Source organism: Felis catus, chromosome A1, assembly GCF_018350175.1.
Source record: "Felis catus isolate Fca126 chromosome A1, F.catus_Fca126_mat1.0, whole genome shotgun sequence".
Taxonomy (NCBI): domain Eukaryota; kingdom Metazoa; phylum Chordata; class Mammalia; order Carnivora; family Felidae; genus Felis; species Felis catus.
This window is the reverse complement of record NC_058368.1, coordinates 177,674,718-177,686,396: the sequence shown is the minus strand read 5'-3', so window position 1 is coordinate 177,686,396 and position 11,679 is coordinate 177,674,718. Positions and strand designations below refer to the sequence as shown.

Below are 11,679 nucleotides of genomic sequence, written 5' to 3'. Positions count from 1 at the left end.
ATGAGTTAAATACATTAGAGTTGTTGTTTCTTTCCTAGGTAGTGATTTACATTGCAGAATGTGATGATATGGGAGTATATTAGGTAATTAGTTACTTAAAATGTTCAAAAGTAGAAGTGTACTTTTGCATTATGTCTCCAAAAATGTTGGTCTGATTTGTTTATTTGAGTAGCTTTGTGTAGAAGTTAACACTTGGGTTTATTATTTCATGGGTACGAATGTAGCAGGAAAATCAAAAGCACTACTCCCCATTCTTAGGGTTGGCCTTACTGGTGACCCTGTACCCTGTTCTTGCTCATAAGATAAAACTAATCAGATCCATCTTCAGTAAAGATTCCAGGTATGTCATGTGCCTCAAAAGTCACTAATAGTGCTTGGTTCTAGACCTCAGCCAACTAAATACGGTAAGGCTTATGACTAGAAATTCCTCCTTTTCAAGGAGTGCAAATTATTAAGTGACATTGGCCGTACTTAGATCAATATTGGTTTAATTGCTAAAAACAAGTGAGGTACTTTGGGAAAACTAAAGTTTTAAAGCATATTTAGCTTTTAAAAAACAGTGAGTTTTATGTTAGAGCACCAGCCGGGCAGAGAGACAGGGGGAGAGAGAATCTCAAGCAGACTCCATGTCCAGCATGCAGCCCAACATATGGGGCTCAGTCATGACCTGAGATGAAATCACGAGGTGCTTAACTCAGGCACCCCACATTTTTAGTTTTCTAAGATAAATAGGAAAAAAACAATTATTTTCCTTTGTCCCTAATACTAATCTTTTTTGATTCATAGTAGAGGGACCTGTAAGAGAAGCTGCTTTGTTCTTAATTTTGAGAACTTATGGATTTGCCAGGAGTAATACTTTTTATATTTAGTACTTTTTGATGGAATAATTCTATTTCTCTTCCTTAAGCCAGTCTGCTGAATATGAATGTTTCATGGCTTAGTTCTTAGCAGTACCATTCACTGTTCTGCAGACATTTCTTTTAAAATCCCCACTTTGTTTCCCTTTGTACCTGACTTTGAAAAACATATTTTAATGTTTTATTCTTTTCACTTACCAATTTTCAGAATGATGGGTTGATGTTCTGGTAACCTCTGGAAGTGTATTGAGTTTTAAGTATCCTGAAATCCTGTATTGGTATTTCACTGTAACTTTTTTGGCTGACAACCACTAGCTTAATGAGGGGAGAGAAAATGTCTAGGGTGTGGGGCTTTTTGAAATTGTCCAAGAAAAGTTGAGGGTCACGTGCACTGATGCTCTGAATCAAAGGTAGTGGTCTGGACTCTGGAGATAAAGGGGTTAAAATTTTTTATTTTGTTGAGTTTTTTAATTCCAGTATAGTTAACAGTAAAGGGTTAATGTTTTTTCAGAAAGTCTAAGGCTACCTTCCAGTCAGTTCTTGCCAAAGAGCCAGTTGCTGCTCCCTGACTCATGAATTTGGCAGTTAGAGGTCCTGTTTAATGCTGTGAAAGTTCTAAGTGCTGGTTTTGAGAAAATTGTTGAGGCTTATCTGTGTTAAGGGTCTGCTCTTAACCAAACTACTTGATGCTGTTGAAGGCTTGAGGCTCTGTCCTGGGTTCTTAGGCTGGAGGTTCTCCCATCTGTCTCCAAAATACTTTATTTTACAGTCTTATGTTGGGGAGAAGTGGGAAAAAAAATGTCAGATGTTAATTTACTTTCACTCTTGAAAAAGAGATGGGAGGAATCTAAAATAATTAAATGTATACTGTGTCCCAAAGTTCTAAGTGTTTAGGATTAGTAAGTAAGCAAAACAGTTAACTGTCCTGTTGGACTTAACATCCCGTTGTACCAGCAGTCAATACACATTCTCAACTCCCTTTAAATTTTCAGTTCTGCGGAAGACACCAAGGGGGTATTACTGGCTTATTACAGCTGGGAACTGAATTAGCACACAGCCATGTAGCCCAAACTGTAGTGGCCTGCATTGGCCTCCCTCACTGCCACAATTGGAACATTCCAACTCATTATTACCTACAGTAACCTTTTGAAAAAATGGATTTTGACCCTTAGTTTCAAAGCCTTTGACAGACTAATTGCATGTCCACACTGGTGAGTACTACTTGGCAATAAGAATGAACAACTGATCAACAATGGAGGAGGATGAATCTCAACATGAGAGCAAGAGGCCAGACACAAAATCGCACATAATACATGGTTCAGTTTATGTTACACTAGAATCTAGTGCCAACAAATGTTAAATTGGGACCAGTGATGGGTGTGGGGAGCCTATGCCTCAGGTTTTTGTTTTGTTTATATTTTGAGAGGAGGGACAGGGAGGGGGAATCCCAGCAGGCTTCACACAGTCCGGCACAGAACTGGATGCAGGGACGGGGCTTGAACTCAAGAACCTTGAGACCATGACCTGAAGTAAAATCGAGGTGCTTGACCGATGCTTAACTGACAGCCACACAGGTACCCCCAGAAAGGTGTTGACATACATACAAACATTTTCCAAACTCACACTTAAAACATACGCACTTAAGAATTGTACATAAATAGTGGCTTTAAGAAAAAAAAGGCTTTTGGGTACATATTGGCCTCTGAGAGCCTACAAGTCATGATTGAGCATTTGCCTGTTTTTACCCTCAACTTTTGCCACTCACCCCTGGCTTAGTCCTTCCTGTCACCTAGCCTTTTTCTGCTTCCAGCACTTGACGTCTTTTGCTTGGAATATTCCTTTGCATGGCTGGTTCTCCCCACCTTTGTGTCTTAGCCCAAGTATTACCTAGAAGTGTTTTCTATACCACTGGTTTTCTTCAAAGCCCTGATAACAAGCTAGAATTTCTCTCTTAACTTGCTCATTGCCCATCTTCCCTAGAAGTGAAGTGGCTTATTATTTTTTTATTACTTTTAAGTTTATTTTGGGGAAGGGAGCAGAGAAGGAGAGAGAATCCCAGGCAGGCTCTGTGCTGGCAGTGTAGAGCCTGATGCAGACGTTGATCCCACCAACTGTGAGAGCATCACCTGAACCAAAAAATCAGGAGTCAGATGTTTAACAGACTGAGCCACTCCGGTGCCCCCAATGAAGTGGCTTTTTCAGGACAAGAACTTGTCTTTCTTCCCCCATGGCCTGACAGTAGGATCTCAATAAATGGTGATTGAATGAATTGATAAGTGACTACCAAATCAGTATTACATATTAAGTGCTATATGAACATGTCAAATTGAGCTAGGAAAACCTCATATAAGATTCACGTATGGAGTAAGAAAAGTATGAAAACTAGATTTGAGGTGTAAATTTGGAGTCACGACCTTCTGGTTAGACACCTCTTCAACTGTAAGTTGAGAATGATACTACCTACTTCATGAAATCATAAGTGAAAATCTGAGAATCATAATTACAATTACTAATAACAGCTAAAACCTTTGGAGCCTTCATTATGTGCCAGACTCTGAATGACCTCATTCAGTAACTGGAAACAACTCTTGGGTTGTTACTGTTCTTAGCCATAGTTTGTAGATGAAGCAGAGTCTCAGACTGTTACTTGCTGGAATTTATAAGTAAATGTTGGAGGCAATATTCAAATCCAGGATTTCTGACTTTTGAGTTGATGCTCTTATTCAGGACTGTTCTCTTGACTGGACCTTTTGGGTCAGCCTTAACTTGGGTGATATTTGTGCAGTTGAAAGACACACTTATCTGAACATTGGAAAAAGTTGCAAGCATTTTACGTAGAACATAGTTATATACGCATTCCATTTAAAAGTAACTAATAATAGTATATAGCAAGATCAGTCCTTGCAATGAGAATGTCTAAATTGAGGCCAGTGCTTCACACAGGGACCTTTTCCATCACCCAGTACCCAGTTTTCAAAAAGTTTTCTGCTCTTGTGTCCAATGCTGAAATAGAGGCGGCCTGTTTAAGAGCCTCAGCTTTAAAAGGAACTTAAAACAGCTTGGACTGATACTTGGAACAGTTGAAATTTCGTATTCCGTAACTGAGAAATAGCGCTGTTTGTCAGCAGCTACTTCAGTTTATGCTCTAGTGAAATGAAGGCTGTCAGCTGCCGCCAAGGACACAGGAGGGATCTAGCCAGATAGCATGGATTTCTGAGTTTTGCTTTTTGAGTTTGTTCTTCAGTGTCCTTCCCACTATGACCTCTTTCCCTTAGCATCAGGAAGCCTGCCACTAGAAACTTCACTAGAGAGTGAGGCAGTTGCACATGACAAGAACACCTACAATTCTGAAGTTTGTGGGAAGGACGGGAGTGACGCCTCTGAAGCGGGGAGAGGCGGTGAGAAGAGATGTCCTCCTTGTTGACCTGGTTAAAAAGGGACTAAATTCGCTTAGTGTGCAAACGGAAGCAAGTCTCAGCCAGGTGGCGGGAGTAGGGCCTGGAGTGGTCGCTGACCAGAGTCCTGCTGGTTGCTTCCTGTAGCCCTCTTGGGCGGGATTGCAGCGACGCCTCAGTGCCGCTAGGTGGCAGCCGCGCGTTTCCAAAGCAGGCTTGTCTACCCGGGAGCCCAGCTGGGAGCGGGAGAAGCGACCCGAGAGTCCTGGAAGGGGTTGAGGGGGAGAGAAGTCCTGGAGACCCCTTTCCCGCAGGGGCAAGGACGGAGAGATACGAAGGGGTCTCACTTAAGAGTGCCAGCCATCTGAGTAGGCATCTGGGGCACGCCACGTTCCCGCGTGGACTCACAGGGCGGGTAAAAACGAACCCTCTTAAGCGGTGCCGCCCCGGGGGCTGGGCCTGACCCGCCCCCTCCTGGCTCCCCACTCCTGCGCTAAAGGGTGTGAGTGAGTGCTAGTAGTGAATGTGGGCGAGTGAGGACGCCCCGCACCTAACTGCGTTCTTGGGGACCGCAGCCTTCCCAATTCCGGCAGCATTTGCGCCGCGGCGCGGGTCATTGCGCCCGGGCGCAGAGCTCCGACGGCTTCCAGCGCTCACCAGCTCCAGCCTCGCGGGCTCTGCCCCTCGCCGGTCCCGTCGCCGAGAGTCTGAGCGCCTCCCTCCAACCCGGAGCCGCCAGGAGAAGGCGGAGGCAGTGGAGAGGCCGCGGCAGGCAGGCAAGCAGGCTGGGCCGCCTTTGATGTGGGCGCGGCGCACCCAGCCGAGCTGAGCGCCCGTCCGGCCGCGCCCCGAGGGGGGAGCCCCCGGGCCCCGCATCCTCATTGTGCCGACTCGGGCCCGGGCCCGCCCCCGGCCCCCCGCCCCCTCGCCGCCCGCGCGTAGAAAACGCCCCGGCCGCCGCCAGTGGTGGGAGGCGGCGATGCGCACGGCCGGAGAGACGCGGAGGAGGAGACATGAGCCGGCGGGCGCCCAGACGGTGCGGCCGTGACGCGTTCCTGCTGCAGCCGCGCGCCCCGGCCCTGGAGCGCTGACCTCTGGCCCCGCACCGCCCCGGGCCCCGGCCGGAGAGCGCGCCCCAGCTTCCAGCCCCGCTGCGCATGCTGCCCCCGGAGTGAACCGAGCAGCCAGCCTCCCGCAGACGCCCGGACAGACGGACGGCCAGCAGTGAGCAAGCTTCCCCGCACCAGCCGGGCGCCTCTTGCACAGCGGCGGCCACCCCGTAGCCCCCGCGCCAGCCCGGAGGGCGCAGCGCTCGGGAGGAGCCGCGCGGGGCGCTGATGCCGCAGGGCGCGCCGCGGAGCGCCCCGGAGCAGCAGAGTCTGCAGCAGCAGCAGCCGGCGAGGAGGGAGCAGCAGCAGCGGCGGCGGCGGCGGCGGCGGCGGCGGAGGCGCCCGGTCCCGGCCGCGCGGAGCGGACATGTGCAGGCTGGGCTAGGAGCCGCCGCCTCCCCCCCGCCCAGCGATGTATTCAGCGCCCTCCGCCTGCACTTGCCTGTAAGCGCCCGCGCGCGGGGCTGCCTACCCTGCCTTGCCGTCTGTCCGTGTGCCTGTGACTCTGTCTGCCCGCCCGGCCGTTCGTCTGACTTTCTGACTGCGTATCGGTCTGTCTGTCCGCGCGCCCCCCTCCCTCAAGTCCCACTGACCACCTCTCCATCTCTCTCCCGCAGGTGTTTACACTTCCTGCTGCTGTGCTTCCAGGTACAGGTATGTGGGATCCTGACTCTGACCTCCCCCTGCCCCTGCCTCTCGGTACAGGTCGACCCCCCTTCCCCGGGCCGCGCCCCCTCCTTGTGCCCCACCCCTACTGGGCGCCGAGCCCAGTGCACCTGTTCCCAGGGCGCCAAAGGGCGGCTCCGCGCGCGCCCTGCGCCGGCGGGGGACCAGCCAAGGGCAAGGGGCTGTGCTGCAGGGCTCAGACTGGCGCGGCCCCTGTCGGCCTCGGCTGGGAAGAGATCCCCGGAACCAGCGGACTCACCCGCTGCAATGTGTCCTGCTTCAAGCCCCCCTGCCCACAATCGGCGAGGAGTTGGGACCTGGGCATTTTTCCTGCCAACCGTCCCTTAATATCTCCGCTCGCTCTTCCAAACAAAAAAGCTCCTTTCAGCCGAATGGATTTTGAGTCCAGGGAGAAAGCTTCAGTTGTAAATTACTCTGTGGTTTCAAAGGCGTTTGCAGGAGAGAGGGAGAGAGAGAGAGAGAGAGAGAGAGAGAGAGCACGCGAGCGAGCGCTAGGAGACTCGGTGAGAGGTAGCAGAGACGGGCTATTGGACTGAGGGGCCATTGCCCTTGAAGCCGCTACGGAACTGGCCACGTTCTGCACACCCTTGCCCAAGGTGGTGTGGCCCTCGGCTTGTTCCCCGCCTTGCTCCCCGCTCGCTTGCTCGCTCCCTGTGAATCAGAAGAGGGCTTGGCGCTCAGCCTGGAAAGCACTTGCTAAAATCTGATCTGTTACTTCAGCAGCTTTCAGACTCGGGAAGGTCTTGGCACGCAGACAGTTGGAACGCGCTGGCTTCCAAAGCCGTGGAAATGAAGGAAAAGCGGGGGGGGGGGGGGGCAGAGAAAGAGAAGAGGGAAGGAGGGAGCGACTTCAGCCCCGATTAGAACCAGACCAGGGCTGCCTCAGCATGGTTTGGGGGGGGGGCGGCAAAGGGAAAGGGAATAGGAAGTGCCAGCTGCCCTAGCCCCCCACCCACTTAGAGCTGCAAAGGGAGGGGCCCTAGGAGGAGCTGGATAGGGGCCAAAAGAGATTATCTGCCCCTTACCCCCTGGGTTGAAGGCAGGTGTCTGCAGGGTTAGAGAAGATGCTCAGGTTTTAGCTTTTGGGGTTCCAGAGGTGCCCCAAAAGACCCTCGAGCAGGGAAAATGGTGGCTCTCCCAGCTTTACGGCATAAGGAGTGTTGTGAGTGTTGAGTGCTGCTGAGACTCAAGCAGCCTCTCTCAGTGTTTGGTGTGGTGGCGGGTCTGCTTACCTCGCCTTCCACTCCTGGGAGAGGACTCAGCGTCAGGATGGACACTGGGCTTGGGGCAGCTAATTGGGGCGGGGGGCTATAAGGATGGATGGATGGATGGGTGGACGGACAGACAGACTGATGGGTTCTCTCCTCCTGTTAGTCAGGCCGGGGTCCCCAGTGACTCCTTGAATCAATATAACTGGAGTCAGTAACTTAAAACTGGCTGTTTGCCAAAGCAGATGTGACCCTATGATGGGGGGGGCAGGGGTGGGAATGGCTGGTGTCAGAGAGCCAGTGCCAGGCATGGCCTGCCTGGTTTACAGCTGAGTCTCCAAGCAGAGGGCAGGTCCCAGGGTCACTCCAGGGGATCTGTTTGTCTTACCTGGATGGGAGCTCTTTTCCCTAAGTGCTGCACCCGGGAATGCGGCCGTGATGAAATGGGCATTGGAGGCAGGGAATGGCTGTGGACTTGGTTGCCCTCCTGGTGCTGGCTGCCCCTTGGTCCTTAAAGCAGAGCCCAGGAGGGTTTGCAGTATGGTCTTTGTATTCTCTGGGGAAGCGTGAGGGAGGGAACCTGGACTCTGCATCCCACCTCCACCTCCTGGCCAGAGCTAGAGCTAGCTTCTTAGGAAAGAGCTGGGTGGGACACCTGGGTTAGGGCTTCAAGCAGGTGATGGCGCCTCCTCTCCCCGCTCTCTTCCCTCTTCCTTTCTTGGCAGCCTTTCCCCATCTGAACTGCCATCAGGCTGATGTAGTTAACCTATGGTCCATGCACCCAGAGTGTATCTAAGGATGGGATTATGGAGGAGGCAGGCCCCTGAAACGTTGCACCAAAATGGTGCTCAGATGTGCTCACATCTTCGAGAGGACTCTCAGCTCTCCATGGATTTTCAAAAGCACCTATGATTCCCAAACAATAAAGAAATGGTAGGCTTATGTCCCCACTCATGCTTTAGGGACAAAGGTGGAGTGGCCGTGAGAGGTAGAGATGAGGGGTGGGAGTGGTAGTTGCTGGGAGCTGAGGTCCACTGCCTGCTGAGGCGGTGTTGGGAGAGCAGCTACTTCTCTGGCGGGGTGCACTTAGCAGGGGTGGCGAGAGCTCCCTTGGGGCCAAGGGAGGCCTTCCTGCATGGTGGGAAGGGCTCAGGGCTTTACAATCTGGCAGACTGGACCCGAGTCCCAGCTTCCGAGTGTTAGCTTCATCATTTGGGAGATGGGTGGCTTCGAGGCTGAAGTGATACATGCTAAGTGTGGAGAAGGGTTTGGAAACTCTCACCTACCCAGGAGGGTATGTTGTTCTGCTGGGAAATGGACACACCTATGCCCTTCCCTTCCCCCACCTCTATGTTTTGGGGGACTGCTCCAGTCTTAGCATTAGAGTTTCTGGGCTCCTCCCTTCTCCCCAGCCATCAGTCATCAGCCCCCATCTCTAGCCACATTTTCGAGACAGCACAGTCAATGCCAGACACTGCCCTCCCCCTCGCTCCCCCCCCAACCAACCATGTGGTGAGCCCCGCCCTGCCCCCTCCCCCCTGCTGGCCACCCCAGGAAGCGGGAAGCTGGGAATTTAATAAAATCCCTTCTCCATACAACTTGGGACACCACGGATAGCTCAAATCGGAAGAATTTTAAAAATTTCCGAGGGGAGCAGGCGGCGTGACCAGTAAATTGCTTTTCTGCACTTGGCTGAGCGCTGACAATGACACCGGGCTGGGCTTTTCACGCAGCTTGGCCGGCACCTGCCTGACATTGTTCCTACCGCCAGGCTCGGCTAGGTCCTGGCCTTCCCCAGACAGGCCAGGCTTGAGGCGAGCCTGGGAAGGGGGGTTTCTGCCACCCAGCCCTTGTCACTCCCAGAGCTCCACTTCCTCCCTCACCGCATGATGTGTTCAAGTTTTGAAGTTTCCTTCCACGCCCCCTCTTGGCCTGACCACCCCCCACACCTGGCTTCCTCAGTGAGGATTTGAACCTTTCTTCTAGTTGGCTACAATAGGAAAGCCAGAGACAGAGTCCTTTGGGACATGAGGATGATGGGAAGCTATCCTATTGGGTAGCACATTTGATTTCTTAAGGCAGCCACGTCATCCCTCTGTCCATCCGGTCAGGTGTTCATTCAACAAACACTTGCTGGAAACCTGCTTCTTGCCAGCCCTGGGAACAACCCAAGTCAGTTTCTGGCCTCAAGATGCATCCAGGCTAGAGGGGAGAGTGCCAGATAAACCTGAGTTCCTTTAATCCTGCCTCCTGAGAAGTGCAGGGAGGCTGGCATATCCAGCCCAGGAAAACTCTAAGGCTCTTGCATCAGGAAGCTTGTTTCCTTCTTCCTACCATTCTTCCTCCTGAAGTAGGAGGGGTAGCATTTCTACTTGACAGTTGGAGAAATTGAGGCAAAGAGTGGGAAGGGGATTTGTTCAAGGCCAATGCCAAGAGTCAAGACTCTGGATTCAAGATTCTGTATGCTTTCCCCGACACCAGACAGACTTTTTCAGAAAGAATACCAAAATTATTCAGAAAGAATACTGGTGGGAAAGGAGAGTTCCAAGAGGCATGCTAGGGTTCCTCAGTGAGAGATTCCCCTGGGATTCTCCTGATGGGTCTCCAGCATACCAGATGGTCAGAGCCCGGGTAGGTGTCTCCGATGGGAGGCATCTGACTCAGAGTCTGCAGACCCTGATTTTCCTGGAATGTTCTGGACTGAAAGGGTCGCTATGTGACAGGCAGGCACTTTCTCACATCACGGAGGCTAAGCCTCACAACCAGCCTGGCACTAGGGAATCCTGCAGACAAGGAAGTGCGGCCCAGAAGCATGAAATAACCTGCCTCTGTCCACTGAGCAGGACAGAGGCAGAGCTGGCTTCGACTCTGGGTCACCTGGCTCTGGGCCCCAGGCTTATTAAACGGCAGCCTAAGGGCTCTGGAGTCCGCTAGCCTGGCTCCCTGTTGTCGCACTGCCTTACCTTTGCTGTATGACCTCGGCAAGTTTCTTAACCTCTCAGGTCTCAGCTTTGGCATGTGTAGAATGGGAAGAAAACAACCAACAAAGTGGTCCCTGCTTCCTAAGGGTGAGAGCAGGGGCCAGTGTGGAGCCTGGTCCTCTGTCCAGGGCTCTAGCCCTAATGCCTCTTGTTTGGGGAGGGCTCCCTGGCCCCCACGCCCCTGTCAGGGTGGTAAGCTCCCCTTCCCCAGGGCACTGTCTCCTCCTGGTGGCCAGGAGAGGGGAGATGTGGATTGTTTCCTTTCTGAGGGCGGGGACTTTCTGGTTCACCTCTGTGTGCTCCGCATTTCTTACCGGGTCCAGTTGCCCCCACTCGCAGACTGGCAGAACACTGCCAGGGATACAGGGAACCTGTATGCCAGGGATACAGCGGTAGTGCTAAGGGCCTTGTCAGGGTGGCCTGGGCTGGGCGATGGCCACCGGGCCTCAGAAAGGGCAGAGGCCTGTTGTCTCCACTTTGGGCCTGAGTCTGGGGACTTGTTCTGAAACGTTGGTGGGTCAGCGGGCCCCTCAGGCTTTAATCAGGCTTGCTGGTAGGGGCTGGGAGGTGTTTGTTCATTGCTCTGACATCTAAATGGCGTCACGCCCGTGGGCCATTTAAAATGCTCCAGTGCCGAAGATGGGGCCAAGGACAAGCCTCCCGTGGGCCACAGAGCAGAAACACTCTCAGGACCCCTGGGATCAGTCCTGGATTTGTCACTGGCTCACTGAATGGCCTCCCTCCCTGGGCCTCAGTTTACCCACCTGGGTATCAGTGACGTGAGCTAGATGACTTCCGTGGAGTTTGAACACATGGGCTTTGGCACAGGAGAGACCTCGGTTTGAATCGTGTGCTGCTGGGCAAATTTCTTAACCTTCAACAATCTGCACCTTGGTTTTCCCCATCTGTAAAGCGGGGGCAGTGAGAGATACCTAGTTCTTAAGGGTTATTGTGGGGACTAAATGGGCTAATGCACACAGAGTAGCTAGCTGGCACTCAATAATGTGTAACGGTACTCGTTAAATCAGTTACACGCTCTGTGTGTGCGTTAGGTGGGTACCGTGCTGCAGGGTGCTGGGCAAGGCTAGGAGGGACATACTCCTTGCGTCGGTGACTTCCGGGCTCCTCTTGTCCAAGTTGAGAGTACAGGCTTTGGACTTAGGCCTGCATTTAATCCTCACTGCACCACTCCCAGGCTGTGTGGCCTTGGGCAAGATCCTTAACCTCTCTGAGTTTCTGCCTCCTCATCACACGAGATATAGGGATGATAATACCACTCCCCAAAGGTGTAATTGGAATCATGTCTTGGGCCAAGTATGCAGTAGGTACTCAGTTATGGTGCTGTGCCTCAGTAGCGATCAGCAAACATTTATGGGACATCCGCTGCCTGGGTGGCCTTGGACTGGGTTTTAGAGAGAATGCCAAGAAGGCATCCAAGGCTT

The 11,679-nt window shown here is 52.4% G+C and overlaps 1 protein-coding gene across 1 annotated transcript in view; it reads left to right on the top strand.

Annotated features, from left to right (window-relative positions):
• The first annotated feature begins 5,663 nt into the window (after positions 1–5,663).
• FGF18 (fibroblast growth factor 18) overlaps positions 5,664–11,679 on the top strand; it is a 32,329-nt gene continuing 26,313 nt past the window's right edge. The window contains exons 1-2 of the mRNA XM_011285502.4: positions 5,664–5,805; positions 5,979–6,015. Of these exons, the coding sequence (XP_011283804.1) occupies positions 5,774–5,805; positions 5,979–6,015 (69 nt within the window). The 5' untranslated portion in view covers positions 5,664–5,773. The remainder of the gene's footprint in view (positions 5,806–5,978; positions 6,016–11,679) is intronic.